Here is a 12,933-nt window from a genome sequence, read left to right as displayed (position 1 = left end):
GCAATAGCCAATTGATAAACAAAAGAAAATACATAAGCATTTACTAAGGAGAATTAACTATATAAATGAAAAAGTATAACAGTGAGCATATGTTATTAACAATCCCTGTGAACATAATTTAGACTTATAAAATATTGTTTACTTTTATTTTTGTAGGTAAAGGACACTACCAGAAATGTCTACGTATTCTGATTCTCATCCACCTCCATAGCAGCATCCAAATCTGAAATTAAAATTTAATCAGTAAAACAATAAAAGTCTAGTTTATATACATTATGTAGTTGATGCAATTATTAGATAGTTAGATACCTTCAGCAAACTCTTCATACTTCTCCAACTCCAAAAGCATATCACGAACGTGGATTGGTTCTTCAGGTGCCTTTAACCAACTTTGGGCACAAATTAAACATTCAACGGTTTTAGGAAGCAAACTACTTCTGAATGTATCCAAGACTCTACTGCCAGTTGAAAATACAGATTCGGAAGCTACGGTTGATACAGGAACATCCAACAATTCACGTGCCATCTTAGAAAGAATCAGATATTTAGGAGTATTAACTTTCCACCATAAGAGTATATCAAAATCTTTAGTTTGAGCCTCGATCCTATCTAACATAAACAAATCCAATTCACTCTTATTTTCATTAGAATTTTCAGCCATCATATCCAACTCCCATTGTTTTAACCTTTCTTCTTCTAGTATCGCGTACATATCCATCCCCTGACCCTCAGCTGATGTTGTTGTATTTCCTCTGACTCCCCTATATTCTGAAGTAGAACTTGAATTTCGGTTCACACTCGAAGATTCATAAAACTTGAACAACTTTTCAAGTGCCTCCTCAACCTTGTTAGTTATGAAACTACTTCTCTCACCATCACTTTCACACAGACGTTTTATGTTCCACCTAACATATTTCATCTTGTATCTTGGGTCTAAATCAATACAAACAAACAGCAAGTAATTCATATTAGAATAACCTCCCCAGTACTTGTCATACTTACTTTTCATCTTAATTCCCATACTTGCCAAAACCTCGTCATTGCTTGAGTTTATCATCCAGTTCAACATATCGTGCACTTGAAGCATTTCTCGGAAAAACAAGTTAGAAGTGACAAATAATGAACTTGAGAATTTAACAGTGCAATCATAAAAAAGCTTCAGAAATTCAATAAAAACTCTAGCACAAATCCAATCAGCCTTGGTAGGTGGTCCTCCCAATTTCTCAAGATAAGTCTTAAAACCTTTATCTTCCTCTTCTAACCTCTCAAAAGCTTTCTCAAAATTAACAGAACTCTCTAACATGAGATAATTCGAATTCCATCGTGTATCAACATCCATTATTGGCATACACTTGGAGTCAATTTTCTCAATCTCAACACAAGTTCTAAATGTATCAAAACGGCTAGCAGAATCACGTATATACTTCACAGCATTTCTAATTGAATCAATGGACTTAATTTCTGTTTTCAAACCATCTTTTATGACCAAATTAAGGATATGAGCGGAACAACGAACGTGTAGAAATTCATTGTTGGAGATACATGACTTCCAATTTGTTGTCTTCTCTTTTAAGTGCTTACATAATAAGTCATTTGCAGAGGCATTATCAGTTGTTAGTGTCAAGATATTATCAACCCCCCACTCTAACATGCATTTTTCAATTACTTTTCCCAGTACCTTCCCTTTATGACTTGTCACTCGACGAAAATTTAAATTTTTTTTATGAAGTTTCCAGTCATCATCTATCCAATGGGCTGTTAAGCACATATAGTTCATTTTTTGATCTGAACCCCAACAGTCAGTAGTCATACATATGCGTCTACCTTTCATAAGATGTTTCAGTTTTTTCTTTTCAACTTTGAACACCTTAATACAATCTCTAGCCACTGTCCACCTTGATGGGAGATTAAACCTAGGCTCCAACTCTTTACTATATCTAATAAAACCAATACCTTCAACAACTCGAAAGGGATATTCATCTAATATAACCATATTTGCTAAGGCCTGCCTACAACGCTCAGCACTAAAAGTGTGGCCCTTAAGAGTTCCTGGCCCCTCTCTTTTCATTTCAAATGAAAGTATAGGTTGATTCTTATCTGCTCTCTTAGATGGATTTTTTGGACATTTTTTGACATGATTCCATAAGGTACTTGTCCCATTAGTTTTACTATCATGAACATACTCTTTGCTGCAATAGTTACAAGTCGCTATTTTCCTAATTTTATCTTCAGTAAAAATTTTCCAAATACCTGATCTAGCTGCTCTTTTTTTTGTACCTTGAGATTCATGTTGAGTTTGTGTAGGAGGTTCCGCATGTTCTTTATCCCCGGTAGCAACATCAGGTTCAGGTTCAGCAAACTCTACGTTGTGCGGAACTTCGTTAGCATCAAGTTCAATAATTTCACTATTTTCATTCATATTCTTAAGTCTCACCTGCACATTATTTGGCACAGAATACAAAGTTATAAACAACTAACAAAGAAAAATAATGACAGACTGTAACTGTATTCAAGCACAATACACACCAAGTGTTTGTCAAAAGTTCACAATTAAAAAAGTAGTGTATTCGAATTTATTTAGACTAATTAGTAATATTAACACAATAAATTAGAAGATTCAAGTACATCAAACATCAATACGATGATATCGTCCATCGAACACAATGAATCTCAAGATTTCAAGTAAAAATTCACCAAACAAAGAATCATTTATATATATATAAAGAAGATAGATGAAGAAAGATGAAAGATGATGATATATTACCTTCAAAACAGTATTGAAAAGAAAACTCAATGAAGAGTCAGGAAGAAATATATGAGCAGATGATGAAAGAAATTTGAGATACTACTAGTGCGGCTCAAGCCTGAAGTGCAATTGTGCAAGTACTAGGGTTTTTTCAAGATAGAAATAAGAAATATATTTGATATCCCCACTTACTAATTTTAAGTTATGTTAAATAAATATGTAAATATATATAATATTTTAATATGTATTTTGAAACGGTCCGGTCCGGTCCTAAACGGTCGGTTTGAATGTGCAAGTCGAATCGAACCGCTAAGACACGATTTTTATTTTGATCAAACCTAAGTCGGACCGAACCGCCTCAAAAACCGAAAAATACGGTGTGGTCGGTTCGACCCGGTTTGGAAAAATTTTGCTCACCCCTAGTTTTGTCCATTTCAAACCCATACCTGGTGTTTGGTTCATAATTTTTATTAATTGAAACCTATACCTGAAACCCACTAGGAATCAGATTTGATAACTTAGAGGGAGGTGGGTATGGGAAAGGGGTATGAGATATCAGATTCATTTTTATTATTAATATTTATTTTTGTAATTAAATACATTTTTAATGAACATATTTTAAATTTGATTTATTATTTAATTTTCAATAAAATGATAATATATTTTATTTAATGCCAATTAGTAAGATTTAATTTATTAAAACATATTAAATTATTATTTAGTTGGTTAAATTAAATTTTACTAATCATATACTTTTTATTAATTATTTTTTGTAAATTATGTTGAAACTTAATTTTAATGTATAATATGTACTTACATATAATTATAAACTCAAAATTGAGATGTCGATTATATTTAAAATTAAACAGACCCATTTCAGCACTGAACCAAACACATAATATCATAAATCATTCCTCATCCCCATAACTGCTTAACCCAATTTCTGATTCCAAACCAATACCGACTTCTGAACCAAACGACCCCTTAGTGGGTAGAATAATAGCTTGTTTACAGAGCTTGATTACGCGTCCAGATTGTTTAGTGAACAAGATTTACAGAGCAAGATACTACTCGGGTGGCTCTTTCCTTACTGCCTCTCTTGGTAGTAATCCGAGTTTTGTATGGCGCAGTATCTTTGAAACACAGGAGATGCTAAAGAAGTATACAGGACGTCGAGTGGGGTCTGGGAACAATATTGATGTTCTTCATGATCCTTGGTTACCATGTGTGGATGATCCTTACATTCATACAAGTCATGAAGCTATTAATGGTAGTAAGGTAAATTCGTTGATGGTGGCTGATCAAGATAGGTGGGATACTGAGTTAATCAACGACATGTTTACTGAGAGGGATGCTAATCTAATTCTATCAATACCTCTCCAACGTGCAGAAGAGGATTCTTGGTATTGGAGAAGAGAAAAAATGGGTCAGTATTCGGTCAGAAGTGCATATGCGGCTTTGAATGAATCAAGAGAGGTGACTCATGCTAGTGATAATTCTGGTTTCTGGAGAAAGATCTGGAATTTAAAAATCCCTTTAAAGGTAAAGCACTTCTTGTGGAGAGCATTGACAGGGTGTTTACCTACGAAGGAGCAGCTTTTGAGCAGGAGAGTAGCAGTTATAGAACAATGCCCAGTTTGTAACCTGGAATCAGAAACGGTTAGTCACATTTTAATAACATGTCCGTTTGCTAAGTTGTGCTGGACTAAGGTGGGATGTCAGATTGATACGCACATGAATCAGAGTTTCCAGGAATGGTTAAGTGGTGCAGTACAGAAGTATAAGGGCGAGGAATTATTAAGAATTTGTATGGTATGTTGGTCTATCTGGAAAAACAGAAACAGCATAGTTTGGAATCAGAAAGGTGCAGAGTTTGTAGAGGTGGTAGCTTCAGCTACCCAATTCCTTGATCACTGGAAAAATGCACAAGACAGGCCGTATGACTCCTCCTTTGGGTTTATGACCCTAAATGATGGGGAAGTGCATTGGAAACCACCACATGAAGGAACGATTAAGGTGAATACAGATGCTGCGTTGTTTGAGGATTCTAATTGTTATGCTTATGCTATAGTAGCTCGTGATCATGAGGGGAAGCTGGTAGAGGCTGTGTCGAGTTGCAGACAAGGAAGGGTGGATCCAGAGCTAGCAGAGGCCATCGGAATAAGGGAAGCACTCAGCTGGATCAAAGCTAAAGCGTGGCCAAGTGTAATTCTGGAAACGGATTGCCTGACAGTAACACAGGCTATTCGCTGCTCTTTGATCAATCTTTCTTATCTGGGAAGAGTGATAGATGAGTGTAAGCGTCTACTTACTGAACTAGTTAACCGCGAGGTGGTACTAAAATTTGTTAAACGTTCTGCGAACAACGTGGCTCACTGCATAGCGAGACATAGTAGTTCATTAGCTGATCGTGTTTGGAGAGGGGAAGATGTCCCTCCCGATTTTATTCATGTATTGTTTAATGATTTGAGAGTTGAATGAAATGACCTATTTCCTTGGCAAAAAAAAAATAGCTTGTTTATAAAATAGCTATAATGTGCTCTTATCTTTTCCAAATATTTCGTTGAAAATGATTATGTATGATTTAATTTTGAATATTCAAGAATTTTGTTGAACACGATTATGTATGATTCAATTCTGAATTAATGAAATCGTTTTTAGTTTAAAAAATGAATAGGAACGGTAAAATCAAATCATGATCACATATTATTGTATTGATATAAAAATGCTCTAATTTATGTTGGAAAGTATTGATAAAATCTGGTTGGATTTCAGCTGGTAGAATTTTAAGTAGACAGTAAATCGGAGCCCAATTTTGGGATGGGCTTTTTTCAAGAAAATATATGAATCCAATAACATTGCAGATCTCGTCGGACGCAGCAGGCAGACCACAGTTCACATGTTTTTTATGTCCAACATATGTTACCGTCCGGATCATGAATAAGCGATTGTTTACAATATATTATACAGGAGATAAATAATGGATATTGTGCAATAATAATTAGTCCCTCACCGGAACCAGCTTACGGATTCCATTTTATTTTATTGTGCAATAACATTATGTGATCTCGTCGGACACAGATTACGAATCTCGTTGGAACATTGTTTAAGCCTTTGAGAAGTTTTAAGTGATAACCTTTATTAATAAACAAAGTTTATCCAATAACATTGTTACATCCTTTTTTATGTATACATTCTACTTCTACGTGTCTTATAATTCTATTAAATATGATTTTATTTTTGTTATATTATACTTTTGCATGCATTATCCTATAACTGGAAGCTTGGGAAGAAATCAAAACCATCAAGGAAATAAAAAACATCTGCTCAGACTAGAGGAACATGTTGAAAATGATTGTGAGAAATTTTTGTACACTTTACTTTGTTCAATTTTTAAATAAGTTGTAGCACTTATTAATTTTATCTACTATAATTCAATCTGTACATTTAGGGTGTTTTGTTATCATCAAGTTTCTCTTAATTTATGTCTACAATTCCAGTAGACATAAATTGGGGGAAATTGTTAGAAATATGTTGTGAACTTGATGATAAGTTTAACAAAACACCTTAGTAAATTTAACTTAGTGTTTTTGTAGCTCTCGACGAATGTTTTAATATAGTCCCGACGGATGACAATTTAACATCCATCGAGAGTGTAGATTTATGTAATAATAAGTCTTGCAGCACATTTCTGCAAACAACAATGTATTAGTTGAGTAGACACTGCAGGATTCTTTAAGTCATGTTGACTACTAGATTGATATGCAGAATAAGTTGGCTAATTGTAAATATAAGATGTCTTGTAATTCTGCATAAGTGAATAGAATCAAGTGACAGAAAGACTCCTGACGGATGATCTACAAAGGCTACTGGCGGATAATCAACAAGGCTCCCGACGGATGATCAACATAATCCCGACGGATGATAATATTTAAATTAGCAGTTGACAGTGACAACACAGTCACATGTGTCGGGTGTTTGCAAATGGAATGTGGCAGCCTAATTGTAGGATTTAGAGAACAAAGAAGCATTACCATTTCCATGCAAATATGAAGATATTCAAAAATGCTGGATAAAGTAATGTAGCAACATAAAGTTAAATTAGATATAATTTTGTTTTATTATCTTGTCTTACTATCATGTAACTTGGTGATATATAAAACAAGAGTAGCAAGTAGAAGCAACTAACCAAGTAAGCATAATTTTCAGAGAGATAGATAAAACTATATCTGTTAAGAATTTCTCTGTAAGTTTGTAAGTTATCTTGTAAGCAGCTGCGCTGCTATTCAAGTATCACAACGTTCTCATCTTTATATATATCTCTGGTGGATAAGTTCAAATCCACCAGAAAGTTTTAAAGCCTTGTGTTTTATTACTTTGTGTTTTGATTTCTATTATTCTTTCATTCCGCACTACTGCAAATCAAACACAGTTATATACTAAGTAAAAATATTCTTAAAATCAAAAAAAGTAGCCAGAATTACATTCAACCCCCCTTCTGTAATTTTTGTTGTATTGTTTGAGATTAACAAGCTTTATCTTTTTCTGCCAACAAGAAAAAGAAGCTCCACCACTGAATTTATCAGGCATACCCGATAGATCAATAGGCTGGAAAAAACGATACGTGGTCCAATCAATGAATGCGGTACAACCAGAACCAGAACTAGTCTCAATAGTCTTCAGAATATCAACAGTTTTGTTAACCATCTTGCTAATAACAATATAACACAGCTAATCTTTTCAAGAACAGTCTAGGCTTCTTTAAGATAAGGCGGCTCAGCTGTTATTAGTTCTTTCGTATTTGTTAAAGTTTCTGTTAGAGCTAAGTATTCTATCCTCTCTTTGTCAATTAAGTTACCGAATTATCTTGTTATTTGCCTTCGTGTTTTATTTCGTTATTTGGTTTATTGCCCGTTCTTCCTTAATCCTGATTATATAATTGTCCCATTATTTTGTTTCGTTATTTGGTTTATTGGTCATTCTTGCTTAATCCTGATTATATAATTGTCCCATTATTGCGCGTAGTGTTAATTATACCCAACAAATACGGATAAAAGATGTCTGGCCATTCCTGCAATTCTCCAAAAAGGAAAGAATGTCAGCAAGATATCTAAAGAAAATTTTAGGGTTGGAGCAAATTATATCTTTTAAGTACATATCCTTGATGGTGCGAAAAATCTTGCAAGTTACTTCATCTTATGATACATGGTTTGCAGCTTTTGAAGCTCCAAAACAATTACAGAAATATCAGGTACACACAATGCTAGTGAAAAACTCTTCTCGTCAGTACACAATCGAGCTCCCTTTAAGCATCAAGTTTCACAGCATTGAATTTGGACTAAAACTTTCCAGTACAAGAAATATTAAAAAATAAGAAAAAAAAATGGGTTCTAAGTTTATCTCATGGTATTAAGCAGTGAGGGGAGAGCTGTAATATGCTGGACAAACAACAGGGGCGAACATTTGTCTTACTCCTTCAGCTTTTATGATTGGGAAAATTATACTTATTGCATCCTGCGAGAAATGATAAACAAGACTTTTTAGGACAAATCATGTTACCAGTTTATAATTTTGATGCATGCAATACTTGCAGGATGAGATAACACATTTTAGTGATTTGTATGAGTCATACCATGATTAATCTAACTCCAAGCCATGCGCGTTTAAGTGATGGAAATGGAAGTAAAAGGCGACCAACTCCATATACAGCCACCGAGAAGAAATGAAATACTAAACTCAGTGGTCTAGGATTTAAACCAGATAGGAGAGCCACCGGTCCACTTGAACAAACTCCTCCAAGACTTAGATAATCAAAGCAGGCTGAGCGCATTTCGGTTCTTGCTGGATCAGGTGATGCACAGAATACTTTATAAAGGGCACCTGCCAATGTATTTATCGTTGATGCCAGTGGCTGCAAAACAAGAAATGTCATACATGTTACATATTGATTTGTAATTGTATATTGAAAAGGTTACTGTACAAGGTTTTTACTGACCTTGCGTATAGTGTAAAAGGACTCGAGATATCTGCAGAGTGCAGAAGCATCATTTAAATCGACAAGTGGTCTAAGAAGGTCTCGAAGTACAACAATATCGGATAAAGCAACTGTCATTCCTCCACCTGTCAAAGGATGACGCATGTTGAATGAATCTCCTATTAAAAGTGCGCCTGGAGTGGGATAAGGAGCTGCTGGCATGCTTCTGTTGGCCATTGCTTTCATGTTTCCTTCATTGACGGCAGTTATGAATGCATCGTAGAGCTCTGGAGGGATCTGAGGTGCACAGAAATAATTGATCATTAGTGTGAAGCCCTAAGAATCATTAGGTAAGTTTTGAATTTATTGCACATACCTGAGGTGCCACCAGTGTCTTTAAGTGATTGGCCATATCACCATTTAACATGGAAGGTATTCTCTTACCAGGTACATCAACTAAACATCGAATCTCAGTGCTGCTTATCCGGTAAAGCAGAATTGGTGAAGGATTTGCTAATAGAACATGACCATGATTAGGATATGGAAGCTCGCAGTCCTTCAGGATTAAGGCTACAAAGCATGAAGGAACTTCCACCTACATATTCAAATTTAAGATACGTTAATTTTACTGAACTGAGTGTGTTGCAGATCATGAAACAGAATGTACTTCTGTCATAAACCTGATACTACAAATTTGTTATGCTTCTTAAGATGAACTGGCTACACAAAGAAAAAAGATAATGCCATGAAAAGGCCCTCACCCGTGGATTGCAAAGAGAACGTCTCAAATTTGAAAAGCAGCCATCACATACAATTGTGAGAGGAGCATATGCTGTTAAATCTTGACCGCCTTTAGTCTTGTATTGTACTCCTTTCACAGTTCCCTTTCGTTCAACAAGAGATGTTACTGTTCCTTGTTCGAGTCTCACACTGCGATGACACAAAAATTCGAGATTAGCAAATTGACAAGGCTTGAAGCATATTTTTAGAAGATCTTAAAGATATATGCTTACTTTGAAATTGTTCTAGCCTTCTCCCGCATTCTTTGTATAAAGCGACCATTATGGAAGCTTTTTCCTGTCACATCTGGATGTAAATCTTTCAATGGATAAGATAACTTAGTACTTTTCCCGTCTTTAAATAGAGCATATCCAAACACTTCTTGTGCATCAATACCATTCACACAATCTGTAACCAATGTAAATTTTTACATCATCAATCATTTTGAGGTTATACATGAATTTAAAGCACCAATTGAGGTACTGAAAACTGAATGCAGCTTTGGGAGTTGTCATTGCATCTTCACTGTATGATGTTCTTACCTTCTAGACCCAACTCAAGGAGTTTCATATAGCCCCCTGGCTGAAGTAATTCACCAACAATTCTATCAGGCTCTACTAGATCTCTTTCAATTACAAGAACTTGACGCCCATCCTGTTTCATGTCAAACCAAGCAAGATACTACAGGTTAAACAAGATCCTGTGTGAAATCATGCCGCAAACAATAGATAAATACTTTAAAGATTCTTGAAGATAATAGTATAGGTTCTTTCCTTTTGAAGTCTGAACATATTGCTAATATACCACTATCTGTAGTTTAATCTCCTTCCCCACCACCACCACATTGTAATCGGATAATTTGAAATCATTGTCTTATGCATAAAACTGTAATGATTAAACCGATGCTAGAGCAATGACATGTGAGCAGGTAAGTCATAGGGAAATGAAAAATGACCTTTCCAAGTGTACAAGCCAGAGCAGAACCAGCAACACCAGCACCTACGATAATGATATCTGGATTTCGCGCTCTCTCTTCCTGACATTCACCATCTTGGATTGGTTTAATGCTTTCCCTTATTTGATTCTGCAGTAAGCATCTACTCTTCTTGTTCTTCTTATACTTGAGCAAACAAAACAGAACAAAACAAAGCAGCGATGCAATGACCCCTCCAACAGTAAACTGATTACTCATCTTGCTATCTATCAGAAATGCAAAGGAATATTATACAAAGGGGCCTTGTTGTTGTTGTTTTTCTTGTTCATGTTGTGCTTCTGAAAGCTTGAGAAAAAGATGATGAGAAATGGGGGCAATATATAGTCTTTGGACAAGTATACTTGATTAATGGACAAGGGAATTGTCAAAAGAATATAGCAGTGAAGAAAGAAAGAATGTTGGCCATGTAAGACAGTTTAGTTGTATAGTCAGCAGGTCAATATTTCAAGTTCTACAAACAAAAAAGAATTAAAATCATATGAAAGACAATAAAAACAAACAGCAACAAGAAACAAACAAAAGACTGTTAATGACTTAAAACCATAGACGCCAAGGACTTATAGTAATCGTTGCTATTAGTCGAACCTTAGCATGATTAATCGAACCTTAGCAGAAGAAAGAATCTAAACAGCAGTTAAACAAAGGAAAGGCTCATGGTTTCAAACCCACGGGAAGAAGAACCATGAGCCAAAGATCAGTAAAATTACATATTTTAGACAGAAAGACAAATTATGGTATGTGGTCATGGATGAAATTTACCAATGTCTTGTATTGGATAAATTTGTACCAGGTGTCATTCATATTAGCCTGTATCTGTAATATCAAGTTGATTTGGTCATCCAGGTACTGAAATTTGTATCTATTTGTCTAAAGTATAATTCCTTAAACATGATACTAGGCATGCATGTAAATATGTAATGCCAACTTAATCATTGTCAAATTCTTATGCTTAATTATTAAACTTTTTATATGGAGCACACTATTTAATAGCATACAGATTTTTCTTTTGCTGCTTTATTCTCTAATATAAAAGTGAAAAGGAGAAACACTTTCATAGATTCCAATTTCTTCATCTCTGCAGGTGGCAAGCCAAGATTTGAACAACCCGAGTTTATTAGTGTTTCCAGATACTTTAGCATGCATTTGGAAGCCTCTTTAAAAGTTTGCACTCCTTTAAATCCAAAAATTCAAGTCCTTTAGCCATTCCAATAGATTCATCAATCTCGACTGCACTCACGCAATCTTCAAGGATCAATTGCTCCATAACATAGTTCTGCAAAGTTTGGAGCTTTCACAATGTCATGGCAGTGACTCAGATTCAGAAACTTCAGGGAGCCAAGAAGCTGTTAGACAGAAAAAGGAAACATATGTGTCAACTTAAACATGCATTACATAGTTGTTTCTTTAAATTATTACATGACCTATTTATTTAAATTAATTCTTATAAAAAGGCTGAACTTAACATGAATACAATGTTTCTGTGCACCAGTTTTACTGCTCATAGGAATGCCATTTGGTAAGATCTCAGGGAAATTTTTTTCCAAGATAACCATTTCAACTTTTAGGAAATTCTTACCCTAGCCCTGGTTCTCTAATTCACTGCTGACATATAAGTTCTCTACCCATGCTCTGAATTGATTGATGCATTCTGTCCTTTTCACCTTCGATTTTCAGCAGACATATATCAATAAGATTTTCGATTACAGTTATTGTATAATAATTACACTTGTCAAAACCCTGACCACCCTGTCCACTGAAGAAACAAGCAATCTCGAGAAATAAATCTCTATCATGGTCATCTTGCAAAGAATCATAGCTTATTCGCAATATCTTCTGGACACTGGACTTATAGTGAGGAATAATTTCCAATTTCTCAATGGCACTCCACCAAACATCCACCTTCTTGCCATGTCCAGAAGCATCTGTAACTTTAAGGGCTGAAGGAAGACCATGACATTTCTTTAATATCCTCTCTGAGTGCTCTATATAATACCCTGGGGGCTGACTCTCCGGATGCATTCCAACTGGAACAACTCCAAGGAAATCTTAAAATTCAGTGTTTTCACCTCATGTCTCATACAGGGTTCATGAGCTTCCAGCAATTCCACATTCAGAGTTGTAATGCTGATTTTGCTTCCAGGGTGAAACCACTCTCCACATCCCAATTGCATCTAACAGTTCAACTTGATCTACATCATCCAAGACTATCGGCATTCTTCTACAACCGAGGATGGACGAGCTCCTCACACAACCCAGGTCAGACTTCTTGACAACTAAAATATGACGTGAAGTCTTATTAACAGTAATACGTTAATGAAAATTACGCATTTGTTTCGTTCTCCGGAGTCATGCCTCCTAAGTTGGCAACCTGAGTAAGAGCAGTCCTCCATCAATATTTTATCCATCAAATCCTAGTACCTTTTTGTATCATCCATTTCT

The 12,933-nt window shown here is 35.3% G+C and overlaps 2 protein-coding genes across 2 annotated transcripts; both read right to left on the bottom strand.

Annotated features, from left to right (window-relative positions):
* Nucleotides 1-7,887: 7,887 nt before the first annotated feature.
* LOC141676994 (squalene monooxygenase SE1-like) lies at nucleotides 7,888-10,813 on the bottom strand. Its single transcript, XM_074482727.1, has 8 exons — nucleotides 10,456-10,813; nucleotides 10,043-10,154; nucleotides 9,734-9,908; nucleotides 9,482-9,650; nucleotides 9,097-9,315; nucleotides 8,742-9,017; nucleotides 8,379-8,657; nucleotides 7,888-8,260 (listed from the first exon to the last, which is right to left on the bottom strand). Exons 1-8 carry the CDS (start codon nucleotides 10,690-10,692, stop codon nucleotides 8,156-8,158), a joined length of 1,572 nt encoding a protein of 523 aa, XP_074338828.1. The 5' UTR covers nucleotides 10,693-10,813; the 3' UTR covers nucleotides 7,888-8,155.
* A 1,277-nt stretch (nucleotides 10,814-12,090) lies between these two features.
* LOC141715048 (disease resistance protein RPV1-like) lies at nucleotides 12,091-12,513 on the bottom strand. Its single transcript, XM_074518537.1, has one exon. The coding sequence runs from the start codon at nucleotides 12,511-12,513 to the stop codon at nucleotides 12,091-12,093; it is 423 nt and encodes a 140-aa protein (XP_074374638.1).
* Nucleotides 12,514-12,933: the final 420 nt, after the last annotated feature.

This window comes from Apium graveolens, chromosome 1, assembly GCF_009905375.1.
Source record: "Apium graveolens cultivar Ventura chromosome 1, ASM990537v1, whole genome shotgun sequence".
Lineage (NCBI taxonomy): Eukaryota > Viridiplantae > Streptophyta > Magnoliopsida > Apiales > Apiaceae > Apium > Apium graveolens.
This window is presented reverse-complemented; position numbering and strand designations above follow the sequence as displayed.

What these genes read in the sequence shown, in the direction of transcription:
- LOC141676994 (XM_074482727.1), bottom strand. Translation starts at nt 10,692, where the DNA reads ATGAGTAATCAGTTTACTGTTGGAGGGGTCATTGCATCGCTGCTTTGT. An exon ending in GTTCTCTTTGCAATCCACGG is followed by an intron (nt 9,316 to 9,481) that starts GTGAGGGCCTTT and finishes TTGAATATGTAG; the next exon opens with GTGGAAGTTCCTTCATGCTT. An exon ending in TTGGAGTTAGATTAATCATG is followed by an intron (nt 8,261 to 8,378) that starts GTATGACTCATA and finishes CATTTCTCGCAG; the next exon opens with GATGCAATAAGTATAATTTT.
- LOC141715048 (XM_074518537.1), bottom strand. Translation starts at nt 12,513, where the DNA reads ATGCATCCGGAGAGTCAGCCCCCAGGGTATTATATAGAGCACTCAGAG.